The sequence below is a fragment of the Mobula birostris genome, chromosome 4 (assembly GCF_030028105.1).
Source record: "Mobula birostris isolate sMobBir1 chromosome 4, sMobBir1.hap1, whole genome shotgun sequence".
NCBI classification, from domain to species: domain Eukaryota; kingdom Metazoa; phylum Chordata; class Chondrichthyes; order Myliobatiformes; family Myliobatidae; genus Mobula; species Mobula birostris.
Genome location: NC_092373.1, coordinates 199,113,386 through 199,126,871, shown reverse-complemented (window position 1 = coordinate 199,126,871; position 13,486 = coordinate 199,113,386). Strand labels below are relative to the sequence as shown.

The window sequence follows — 13,486 nt, the reverse complement described above, 5'->3', positions numbered from 1 at the left end:
AAAGGGTTGGTACAACATCATGGGTCGAAGTACGTGCTGTAATGTTCTGTTCTGTTTCCTCATTCTTACGGTCAAGAAATGTTGTTGTATTGTCAACATAGAGTTGGCTGCGTTCTTACCCACAGCGTTGTAATGGCCCTTACCATCTCACCTCGGCAACAAGCACAAGACATGGAAACAGATTTAGGCCATTTGGCCCATCGAGTCTGCTCCGCCATTCTATCATGACTGATTTATAATGGCGAATTGAACCCAAGATCAGAGCACTGATCTCATTTAATGACAGAACATGAACAGGGGAAAGAAACAACAAACCTTTACAATAAATAATTGAAGCATGCCGTGAAATACATTGTTTGTGTCATTGACCAACACAGTCTAAATATGTGATGGGGCCGCCTACATGTGTTGGCATGCTTCTGAAATAAAAACAGGAAATGCAGATAGCAGGCCACGTGACATTCTGTGGAGAAAAACACTGAGGAAACGTGAAGGAAATACAGCATTTCCCCAGTTTTTCAGGTGCAACTTAGAAAGTGTCCTTTTAGGATGCACACCGCTCTGCCCAAGACCACAAGAAGCTGCAGAGTAGTAGTGCAATCACTCGTGTCAAGTATGATGTTCTCCTCAGAAGTTGTCTGTTAGTGAGTCCTCAGGTGGATGTAGAGGCTGATCCGGGATTCACGTGCTCTGCTGCAGAGTGGGCAAGAGTAAGTGGTGGCTGTGGTTAGGGATTGGGTCTTTTGGTTGTTCAGTCTCTCCTTTCACAGCGGCTGCTTGTTCCCTGTGGCACAGTGGATGTCACTCTCATGTGGCACAGCTCCCTCTTGAACAGATTTCCTCCAGGTATATCTATTAAGAATCAGGTTTATTATCATCATCAGCATATGTCATGAAATTTGTTAACTTAGTGGCAGCAGCACAATGCGATACATAATTATGTAGAAAAAAAATAAGTAAATCAATTACAATAAATATATATATTAAATAGTTAAATTAAAATGCAAAATCAGAAATAACAAAGTGAGACACTGTTCGTGGGTTCAATGTCCATTTAGGAATGGGGTGGCAGAGGGGCAGAAGCTGTTCTTGAATGGCTGAGTGTGTCGCTAAATGCAATGTCTTTCCAGTTTTAGATGTAGTGTTGAATTTCTTCAGGCTGATTTTTTTCCCTTGCCCACCAGGGCAAAAACTTCCCTTGACTGGGAGTGAAGGATTTGTCTGGGGAGGTGTGAGTTAGGCATCCAGATGACATGACGTGTCCATCAGAGTTGGCGTTGCTTTATCGCAGTGGAGATGTTATTCACATAGGCCGCTCCAGTACTCTGGTGTTAGTGCGTCTACGGAGAGTTGTGAACCTGACCCAATCGATGATGAAAACCAGCCTCCCCTCTATGGGCTCTGTCTACACTTCTTGCTGGCAACATACTAAACTACCTCTTCCACTCTGGACATTCTCCCTCCTACTGGGCAGAAGCTACAAAAGTGTGAAAATGCATACCACCAGGCTCAAGCAAGAGAAAATCTGCGGATACTGGAAGTCTGAGCAACACACAAAATGCTGGAGGAGCTCAGGCTAGGCAGCATCTTGGAAAAGAGTACAGTCGACATTTCGGCTGCCTGGTCTGCTGAGTTCCTCCAGCATTTTGTGTGTGCCGCCAGGCTCAAGGTTAGAAGACTATTGAGTGGACCACTCATTCAATAAAGATAAGGTATTAACCTCATCATCTACCTTGTTATGCCTTTCCACCTGACTGTCTCCTGCACTTTCTTTGTAACCGTAACACACTATTCTGCACTGTTATTGCTTTTCCCAATACTCGGTCCTAATGAGTTGATCTATATGGATTGCGTGCACAGTAGTTTTCACTGTACCTTGGTACATGTGAGAATTGTTCGTTCATTATGTGCTGTGTTATATGATGTGGGTTATCATGGTCTTTCTATGACCATGGTTATTCTTGACAGATTTTTGGACAGAAGTGGTTTGCCATTGCCTTCTCCTGGGCAATGTCTTTACAGGACGAGTGACTACAATCATTATCAATACTCTTCAGAAATTGTCTGCCTGGTGTCAGTGGTCACATAACCAGGACTTGTGATGTGCACCAGCTGCTCCCATGGCCTCGTCTGACCCTGATCAGGGGGCTAAGCAGGTGCAACACCTTGTCCAAGGGTGACTGCATGCTAGCAAAGGGAAGGAGAGTCTTGTGCCTCCTTTGGTAGAGACATATCTCCACCCCATCACCCCACATGTGACAATAGTAAACCAGTTTCCAACAAAGTTTATCGATAGATTTTTCCTTCAGGTAATGACCTGCGTGAAGGAAATAGAACGTGTAGAGCATAGAACAAGTTTAATTGGTCAGATGAGTGTAATTGAGTGGCGCGAGCCTGTTGGGTTAGAAGGACTTGTTACCATACTGTATCTCTGAATAAAAAGATAGATAATTCAGGCCGTTTAGCCCATTATAGGTACTGTCCTTGTAACCTACTTCATGGTCAATCTAGCTTACCTCTCTGAGACAGCCCATAAACCTCCATTCTTCTTTCCAGGCCTGTATCTAAGGTTTAACTTGCAACAACAGTGATTGTGTGGTATGATGCTTGGAACTATAATCATCAATAAACTTGCCCAAATCTTCTGGAATAAATTTTACTATTGTTTTATTGTTAGTTTATTTGTGGTAGTTTTACTTAGTGTGCATGACTTATATGTACTGTTCTGTGCATCTTGGTCTGGAGGAACAGTGTCTCATTTGGTTATATACATGTATATGGTTGAATAACAATAAACTTAAACTTGACTTGACAAAGAGTAGCAGAACATGGACCTCACCACCATGTACAGGAGCTGTGTCGTGTGGAGTAGATGTAGGAGCTGTGTGTGGAGTAATGTGTATACATGGATGTCACCATGCATAGGAACTGTGTTTGGATTAGCTGTGTGCACTGGTCTGATTTGTTCTCTCTGCAGGGACTATGTTCTCCGAGAGATCGAGTCCGGGTACGACGGAGCGGTATTCCTGGACCTGGCTGCCCTCCAGCGCTTTGTCAGTACACTAACAGGTGGGGCTTCTGCACCGTCATTGCCTGTAGGGTGTCTTTGATTTCACCGAAAGGCTGAAATGAGCGGATTCTATGGCCAAGAGGCCTGTGTAGTACACAAGGCCATTTGACCTGACAAGTTCTGCTATTTCTGCTTGGTTGGTGCTGTCCAGTTGTTTCTACGTGCCCCCCTGCCCCAGTTTTGGTTGTACCCTCAGTCAGTCCCCTTTCCTGCTATAAAGATAAAGATTAGCTTTTTTTGTCACATGTACATTGAAACAAACATACAGTACAATGTGTGGTTGTATCAGCAACCGGCTTAATCTGGAAGGATGTGTGGGTGCAGCTCGTAAGTGTTGTCATGCTTCTGACACCGACATAATGTGCCCACAACTTACTAATCCTAACCTGTATATCCTTGGATTTATGGAGCAAACCAGAGAACCTGGAGGCAATCCACACGGTCATGGGAAAAAACGTACAAACTTGCAAGCAGCAGCAGGAATTGAACCTAGGTCACCTGTACTGTAAAGCATTGTGCTAACCTCCGTGCTGCTGTGCTGCCTCATTCCCAAGCCATTCCCCCTTCTTTCCTTGTTAAGCAGTGAATGACTCTCTCACCCTGCATCTCCTTTGATTTGAGAAAGCTCTGATTTCGTTTCCACTGTCTGTGTAGGTGAGTTGGTTGTCACCACTCCCTGTGTGTCTTCGTTACTTGCAAATCATTCTGCTCCCTGAATCAGCTGCTCAGAGAACAGCTCTGTTTGTCTTCCTAAGTTACACCACCAGATTCAGGAACAATTATTACCCTTCAACCATCAGGCTCCTGAACTAACGTGGATAACTTCACTTTCCTCAACACTGAACTGATCCCATAACTGGTGGACTCACTTTCAAAGATTCTGCGACTCGTGTTCTCAGCATTTATTTATTTACTTTTTTAGTTATTTGCATGATTTGTCTTTTGTACGTTACACTTGCAAGTAAAACTTTGTGAACCCTTTGCAATTATGTGGTTTTCTGCAGTAATTACTCATTGTTGGCACGTGGACAAATGGTTAAGGCGTCGGTCTAGTTATCTGAAGGTCGCTAGTTTGAGCCTCAGCTGAGGCAGTGTGTTGTGTCCTTGAGCAAGGCACTTAAGCACACATTGCTCTGCCACGACACCGGTGCCGAGCTGTATACATGTATATGGTTGCACTTCCCTTGTGCCCTTCCCTTGGACAACATCGATGGTGTGGAGAGGGGAGACTTGCAACATGGGCAACTGCTGGTCTTCCATACAACCTTGACCAGGCCTGCGCCCTGGAAACCTTCCAAGGCGCAAATCCATGGTCTCACGAGACTATCGGATGCCTCTATATATATGTGTGTGTGTGTGTGTGTATATATATATATATATATATATATATATATATATTTATGTGTGTGTTGTGACGAGAATACACATAAATTAAGATGTTTGCTGGCCTGGGCTAGCACCAGTGGCATTAGCAGTTGGTCTGCCACCTGTCCTCAGGGGAGGGAGAGATAAGGAACAATGAAGCAGCATTTGGAGATGTTAATGAAGGAGCCATCAGTCTGGGTATTGTCAAGATCGGCTCCCCCTTTGAACCCTGAACTGTTTGAAGTGATGGACAGGCGATCTGGAGATGTGTAATGAAGGGACGGGAGAGAGAGCTGTCTAGAGCGGCTCCCCCTTTGAACCCTGAACTGCTTGAAGTGATGGACAGGCGATACCCCAGCAGGGGGATAAAAAGGGACAGGTTCGCTAAGGCAAGACACACACGACACCCTGAGGTAACGAGACCCTGGAAGCGGTGCACCTCTCACAAGTCGGTGGGAAGCTCTTGGATGGCTGATCGCGGGATCAGCCTTAGACGCACAGGGTGGAAAGGTACGACCAGCGGGAACCCGGTGTGTGTCCGCCCTTGCTTGGGTGCCGAGTTCACTGCAGAGGATCGACTGCATCTGGAGGAGGGGTCACAGTCGGTGACCCCAGGTGACATCATAAAGGACTCGCCCGAAAGCTGCTTGTGAGCAATATCGCAGGTCTGTGAGTGGAAGCCTTTCTGAATGATCAATCGTTCTCATTCTCTCTCTCCCTCCCCCCACGTTGTCCATCGCCATGGCAATGATTACTGCGAACTGAACTAAATTGAACTGGACTTTGTGTCACTTTGAAATTGGTCATTTACCCCTAGGCAACGATAGAGCTTGATTGATCCTGTTTTCTTAATTCTGTGCACATGTGTGTTTATCATTGCTGAACTGTTGCATGTATTATCCTTTCGATTACTGTGTTGCTTGTTTCTTTAATAAAACTTTCTTAGTTCTCGTAATCCAGACTCCAACTGAGTGATCCATTTCTGCTGGTTTGGCAACCCTTTTTTTTAACAGTGTACATGTATGTATATATGCATGTGTGTATATATATGTGTGTGTGTGTATGTATATATATCTCATTACTCATAATTACTGGTACTCATAAAATGTGGTCTAATCTTCATCTAAATCACAATAATAAACACGCAATCTGCCTAAGCTGATGATACATGAACAATTGTACTTTACATGTCTTTATTGAACACGTTGTTTAACCATTCACAGTCCAGGCTGTAAAAAAAAGCATGTGAACCCATGTATTTAATAACTGATAGAACCTCCTTTAGCTGCAGTAATAGCCACCAAACTTCCTGTAGATGCTGATCAGACATGCATAATGGCGAGGAGGAATTTTAGACCATTCCTCCATACAAAACTGTTTTAGTTCATCAATATTTCTGGGATACCTTGCATGAACAGCCCTCTTCAGGTCATGCCACAGAATCTCAATTGGTTTAAGATCTGGACTTTGACTTGGCCTTTCCAAAACACATTTTTTTCTCTTTTTAAACCATTCTGTTGTTCATTTACTCTTGTGTTTCAGATCATTGTCTTGTTGCATCATCGAACTTTGATTAAACTTCAGGTGACAGACCGCTACCCTGACATTCTCCTGTAAAATGTCTTGATAACAACTTTGAATTCATTGTTCCCTCACAATTAAAAGCTGTCCAGTCCCTGTGACAGCAAAGCAGCCCTGAACCATGATGCTCCGAGGCTTTAGTGTTCGTGTGCAGTGCCCTTTTTCCTCCAAACATAGAGTGCATTTCTGCTAAAAAGTTCAACTTTTGTCTCATCTGTCCACAGAACATTGTCCTAGAAGCATTGTGGAACATCCAGGTGGTTTTTGTTTTGCGAGTTTGAGACGTGCAGCAATGTTTTTTTTTGGAGAGCCGTAGTTTTCTCTGTGGTGTCCTCTCATGAACACCATTCTTGTTCAGTGTTTTTCTTGGAGTGGACACATGAACAGAGACTTTAGCAAGTTTTAGAGATTCCTGCAGGTCTTTTGCTGTTGCCCTTGGGTTCTTTTTCGCTTCCTTCAGCATTGCACGTTGTGCTTTTGGTGTGATCTTTGCAGGACACCCGCCCCAAGGGAGAGTAGCAATAGTACTGAATTTCTTCCATTTGTAGACTCTTTCTGTTACTGTGGACTGATGAACACTCAGGTACTTAGAAATTCTTCTGTCACCTTTTCCAGCTTCATGCATCTCTACAATTCTTCTTTGGTCCTCTGAAAGTTGTTTTGATTGCGGCATGGTGCACATAAACAGCTCTGTAAGCAACCTGACTCTGTAATTTTTTATAGGGTAGGGAACCTCTACAGCCCACACCTCCAAATTCATCTCATTGATTGGAACACCTGACTCCAAATACCTTTTGTAGAAGCCATTACCCCAGAGATTCACATACTTTTTTTGAATATAGATAGTGATTGTTTAAATGGTGTACTCAGTATTGACAAAAAGAAGTACACTTGGTGTGTTATTAGTTTAGGCAGATAGTGTTTGTCTATTATTGTGACTTGAGATGAAGATCAGACCACATTTTATGAGTAATTAATGCAGAAAACCAGGTAATTGCAAAGTGTTCACAAAATTTTCTTGCAACTGTACGTTGTTTGTTAGTCTTTATAGTTTTTCATGAATTGTATTTGTTTTCCTATAAAGAAAACTAATCTCGGTGTAGTATATGGTAATATTTGCATATTTTAATATCAAACTTAATTTGAAATGTGAGCTATCTTAAGGTGAGTTTGATTGAGCACACAAAATCATTTCTTTATTCCGGGGAGGAGGGAAGTTTTGCAGGTTGTTATTTGTCAGACATGCGAGAGACTGCAGCTGCTGGAAATCTGCAGCACATACAAAATACTGGAGGAACACAGCGGCTCAGGCAGCATTTATGGAGGAAAATGGACAGTTAATATTTCAGGTTGAGACCCTTCATCTGGTCTGACAGAGAGGAGATAACTGCCATAACGCAGTGAAGAGAAGAGGTGGAGCAAGAGCAGGCTGGTGATAGGTGGATCCAGGTGAGGAGATGTTGGGCAGATAGGGTGGGGGGAGAGTGGGAATGGTGTCAGAAGCTGGGGGGAGGTATTTGGAACTGGAATTGATAACAAACTGAAGAATCTGATAGGAGCGGAAGGTGGAGGGGAATAGAAGCAATTTAATTATATATAAATGCTAGAGATTCTGCTGTAAATCCAGAGTAACACACACAAAATGCTGGAGGAACTCAGCAAGTCAGGCAGCATTCATGGAAATGAATAAACAGTCAACATTTCAGGTTGTGACCCTTCATCAGGACTGAAAAGAAAGAGGGGGACGGACTGTTATAAAAATTTTGGGGGAGGGGTGGGGCATGAACTGGCAGGTGAAAGGTAGGTCCAGGTGAGGGAGTTGATGTGAGGATGATGTGATGTTAGAAGCTGGCAGGAAGTAGGTGATAGATAGGGTAGGTACATGGATAGGAGCGGTTTAGAGGGATACGGGCCAATATGGACAAATGGGATGAGCTTAGATGGGAATCCTTGTTTGCATGAAGCAGGTGGGCTGAAGGGCCTGTTTCTATGCTGTGTGACTCTCGGTGGAAGTGACAAAGGGAGCAAGATAATATAGTGGTTAGCGCAATGCTTTATAGCGCCAGCAGTCAGAATAGCAAGCTTCAATTTCTGCTGCTGTCTGTAAGGAATTTGCACATTCTCCCCGTGACCACATGGGTTTCCTCCCATGCTTTCCAAAAAGACATTAAGTTGTGGTTAATCAGTTGTGGGCATGCTATGTAGGCACTGGAAGCATGGCGACACTTGTGGTTAGCCTCCAGCACGCCTTTGGACTGTGGTTGTTGACATGAAAATGACGCATTTCACTGTTTTGATGTATGTGTGACAAATATAGCTAATTTTTAAAAGGGCTGAGGCTGATGGAATCTGATAGGAAGGGACAGTGGAGCATGAAGTAAAGGGAAGGAGGTGGACAGGGCAGAGGAAAGTGATGGGGCCAGTGGGATAAGGGGAACAGAGGGGGAGCGGTTAGAGAAACTGAAGTTCATGCCATCAGGTTGGAGGCTACCCAGATGGAATATGAGGTGTTGCTCTTCCAACCTGAGAGTGGCCCCATCTTGGCAGTAGAGGAGCCCATGGACGGCATGTTGGAATAGGAATGGGATTGGAATTAAAATAGTTGGCTACTGGGAAGTCCGACTGGTTTGGATGATGCCAAGGTACTCGATAAAGTGGTCCCCCAAATATACATTGGGTTTCACTGATGTAGAGGAGGCCACTCTGGGAGCACCAGATACAGTAGATGACACCGACAGACTCGCAGGTGATGTATTACTGGAAAGACTTTGGGGCCCTGAATGGAGGTAAGGGAGGAGGTGAATGGGCAGGTGTAACACTTCCACTTGCAGTGCCAGGAGGAAGATCAGTGGGGAGGGATGACTGGAGAAGGGAATCACAGAGTAGCAAAGTGTCTGTCTTGATATTAAACAAATGTGTTTTAATACTGTTTGCATCTAATGAATTTGATCAGGATTTTCTAACCTTAAACTTTTTTTTTCCTTCCTAGGTCAACTCTTGGTCTCCTCATTCTGTTCTTACTTCATGAAGTCCAAGCCGTTCTGGTTGTTCAGTGCTCATCTGCTCCCCCTACTGGCCCGACTTTGCATGATGCCCCTCAATGTCCTTCTGCTCCTCAACAAGTTGACTGTGGCCCTCACCACCTTTGAGGTCATTTACTTCTTGCTATGCAACATGTTTGTGCCCTACTACCTGGCCAAGTCAGCTTACCGAGAAATTGTGCAGGTAGGCCCCTTCTGAGGGTGATTGAGCTGTTAACTGTGGGAGTGTCCCAAGGCATCACAAAACCAAGTCTTGGGAGCTGGCATTTGGTGGTGGTAAGCTGAGTCCTTAAACTGCTGCATTTCTTAGACCATAAGGCCATTCAGTCTATCCAGTCTCCTCTACCATTCTATCATGGCTGATTTATTATCCCTCTCAACACCATTCTCCTTCCTTCTCCGTGTAATCTTTGCCGCCCTTAGTAATCAAGAACCTATCCACCTCCAGTTTAAATATACCCAATGACTTCGCCACTCCAACCATCTATGGCAATGATTTCCACAGATTCACCACCCTTTGGCTAAAGAAATTTCTCCTTGTCTCCATTCTAAAGGGACATCCTTGTATTCCAAGACTGTGTCCTCTCATCCTAGACGCCGCCACTTTAGGTAACATCTTCTCAGTGTCCACTCTATCTAGGCCTTTCAGTATTCGGTAGATTTCAATGATTTCTTTCTGGTGTGTGGAGTGAAGTGAGGATTTAAAACCGAGTGATAGTATATTTTCAGTTCCGAGTGAAATGTGACTTGCAGGGGAGTGTCTGTTGATGATTGTGTTCCCATGTGTCTGCAGCCTGTGTCCTTGATCACTGTGGGATATACTGTCTCTGAGGAATTGGAATGGGTTAATTATTGTCAAATGTATAGAGGTACAGTGAAAAGATTTCATGCTTTTGTATCTAAGGAGGTGGGGGGAGCGAGGCGATATGGTAGTGTTGCGGCTAGTAACACTTTAAGGTGATGGGAGTTGAAATCCCATCACTGTCTGAAAGGGTTTTGTACATTCTCCCTGTGGCACTGTGGGTTTCTTCTGGGTTCTCCGATTTACTCTCACATTCCAAACACTTATGGATAAGGATTAGTAAAATGTCGGCGCTGGGCGCATAGCACACTTGTGGCTGCCTCCAGCAGATTCTGGGATGATGTGGGTCGTTGATGCAAACAATACATTTCACTGTCTGTTTTGATGTATGTGTGACAAATAAAGCTAATCTTTATATATTTTTTTAAATTTCTGGGTTGGATGAGGCCTTTGGCTAAGTTTCATCGGTTCATTCAAGAACCAGTCGTTGAAAGGAAATGAGGAGATGGGACTGGTTTCGGAGATAAGCTGGGTGTGCGTGGTCCTCTTGGTGAAAACAGGCGTTGACTCCTTGCGGTTTTTGCGTAGGGGAGCGAGCTGTATGGGATGCTGGGCCTTGGAATAATGCTGTGGAACCAATTTGCTGTGCCTGTCCTCTTCACCGTCTTCTGGTTGGTGCTGTTTGCCGCCGAGATCTATTTCTACCTCAGCTCACAGAGCCAGACAGCTGCTTCCAATGAGGGCCTCATCTTTGTCTTCCTCACCAGGTATGGTTGACCCTCCTCTCCCCTGTCTACCTTCCGTTGGAGACTACCAAGCTCCTCAAAGGCGAGAGGGAGTGGCATAAGTTCAAAGGAGGTATATGGGCCAATCTTTTTTTTAAACACAGTGGGTGCCTGGTATAAACTGCTTGAAGTGGTGGTGGAGGCAAATGCGGTAGAGGTGTTTTAAGAGGCTGGGTGACACTTGCAGGTTCCCCCCAGCATATCCTTGGACTGTTGTTTATTGATGTAAACAACGCATTTCACTGTATGTTTCAATGTACTTGTGACAAATTGACATAATCTTTCGCCAGTTCCTAAATTCCCATGGATGTTGCGCAGCCCACTGAGATCCTCCGGCAGCTTGTGTTTTGCTTCAGATCCCAGTGACTGCAGTCCAGAAAGAAGTGGACATTTTGTCACTCGCTGGCTGGTGACTGCTTGGGATGCTCTACCCTTCTCGCTCAGTTATGGAGCCTCTCCTCTAAGGCATTCAGTGTAGAACTCACTAGGTTTCTGAAAATTCAGGGAATTTGGGGAATAGTGCAGGAAAATGGCACTGACAAAGAAGACCTCGGATGATTGAGAGTATACTGTATGGTTCAACACAAGACTGCAGATACTGGAATCTAGAGCAACAAACAATCTGCTGGAGAAAGTGACTGGGTCATGAGACCATAAGATATAGGAGCAAATGAGACCATTTGTCACATTGAATCTGCTACTCAATCTTAGCTGATTTTCTTTTTTCCCCAATCCACTACCAATCAGGAATCTACCAATCTTTGCCTTAAGTACATATAACTTGGCCTCCACATCCCTCTGTGACAATATATCCCGCAGAATCACCACCCTGTGCTAAAGAAATTCCACCTCATTTCAGCTTACACATCTTTATATCGAATGGACTGGATTATTGCAATGCACTTTTTACTGGCTTTCCAAAACAATATCGATAAACTTAAGCTCATTCAGAACACCGCTGCTAGACTTTTAACCAAAGCCTGGATGAGAGAACATATCACTCCTGTCCTGACTACTCTGCATTAGCTTTCCGTGTCCTTTAGAATTGATTAAAGTTCTCTTACTTGTTTTAAAGTTCTTAATAGTCTGGGACTGGAATACATCACAGAATCATTTTTGTTTTATAATCCTGCTCGAGCTCCCAGGTCATCTTCGTCTGGTCTCTTAAATTTAAACAATCGCCCTTAAAAGATAATTGGTAGGTCATCTTTTTTGAACTACACTCCTAAGGTGTGGAACTCGATACTTAAAACTACAAGGAATGTAGATTCAGTCTCCCAATCTATATGGGCTCTCACTGATACACAGGAGGCCGCACTGGACACAGTATAAGACCCCAACAGACTCATAGGTGAAGTGTCACCTCACCTGGAAGGACTTTTTGCGGCCCTGAATGGTAGTGAGGGAAATGGTGTAGGGGCGGGTGTAGTACTTGTTCTGCTTGCAAGGATAAGTGGCAGGAGGGAGATCAGTGGAGAAGGAAGAATGGACAAAGGAATCATGTAGGGAACGAGCCCTGCAGAATGCAGACTTCATCCACTTGGCCTCCAACTTCCACGACCCTCAAATTTACCTGGTACATTTCTGACACCTCCCTCTCCTTTTTTGATCTCTCTCTGTCTGTCTCTGGAGACAGTTTATCTACTGATGTCTTATAAGCTCAGCAACCTGGACTATACCTCTTTTCCCCCCTGTTACTTGTGAAAATGCCATCCCCTTCTCTCAATTCCTCTGTCTCCACCGTGTCTGCTCTAAGGATGAGGCTTTTCATTCCAGAAAGGAGGAGGGGTCCTTCTTCAAAGGAAGGGGCTTCCCTTCCTCCATATTCAATGCTGCCCTCAACCGCATCTCTATTTCGCGCACATCTGCTCTCACCCCATCCTTCCTCCACTCTACCAGGGATAGGGTTCCTCTTTTCCTCACCTACCACCCCCACCAGCCTCTGCGTCCAGCATGTAATTCTCCGCAACTTCCGCTATTTCCAATGAGATCCCACCGCCGAGCACATCTTCCCCCCACCCACCTCAACTTTCTGTGTTCCACAGGGATTGTTCCCTATGCGACTCCCTTGTCCGTTCGTCCATCCCCACTGATCTCCCTCCTGGCACTTATCCTTGCAAGCAGAACAAGTGCTACACATTCCCCTACACCTCCTTCTTTACTACCATTCAGGGCTCCAAACAGTACTTCAAGGTGAGGCGACACTTCACCTGTGAATCTGTTGGAGTCTTGTACTGTGACTGGTGCTCCCGGTGTGGCCTCTTGACTATCGGTGAGACCCAACATAGAATGGGAGACTGCTTCGCCACGCATCTACCAAAACAAGCAGGATCTCCTAGTGGCCACCCATTTTAATTCCTCTTCCAGTTTCCATTCCAATATGTGTGTCCATTTCCTCCTGTACTGTTGCGATGAGGTCACACTCAGGTTGGAGGAATAACACCTTATATTCCATCTGGGTAGCCTCCAACCTGATGGTATGAACATCGATTTCTTGAACTTCTGGTAAGACCTCCCCTCCCCCCACCCATTCACCATTCCCTATCTCCTGGCCTGTCCATCTCTGGTACTCTTCTCCCTTTCTTTTTTCCAGGACCTTCTGTCCTCTCCCGTTAGATGCCCCCTTCTCCAGCCCTGTGTCTTTCACCAATCAACTCCCCAGCTCTTTACTACACCACTTCCCCACCCCCTCCTGGTTTCACCTATCACCTCGTGTTTTTCTCTCTCCCCTCCCCCTACCTTTTAACTCTATTCCTCGAGTTCTGTTGAAGGGCCTCAGTCTGAAAAGTCAACTGTACTCTTTTTCCATGGGTGCTGCCTGGCCTGCTGAGGTCCTCCGGCG

General features: G+C 44.9%; 1 protein-coding gene across 1 annotated transcript in view; it reads left to right on the top strand.

Moving 5' to 3' along the window:
• The window catches only part of LOC140196864 (RING finger protein 145-like), a 32,720-nt gene that overhangs the window by 6,125 nt on the left and 13,109 nt on the right, over window positions 1-13,486 (top strand). Inside the window, exons 3-5 of the mRNA XM_072256754.1 lie at window positions 2,978-3,069; window positions 9,006-9,241; window positions 10,448-10,626. Of these exons, the coding sequence (XP_072112855.1) occupies window positions 2,978-3,069; window positions 9,006-9,241; window positions 10,448-10,626 (507 nt within the window). The remainder of the gene's footprint in view (window positions 1-2,977; window positions 3,070-9,005; window positions 9,242-10,447; window positions 10,627-13,486) is intronic.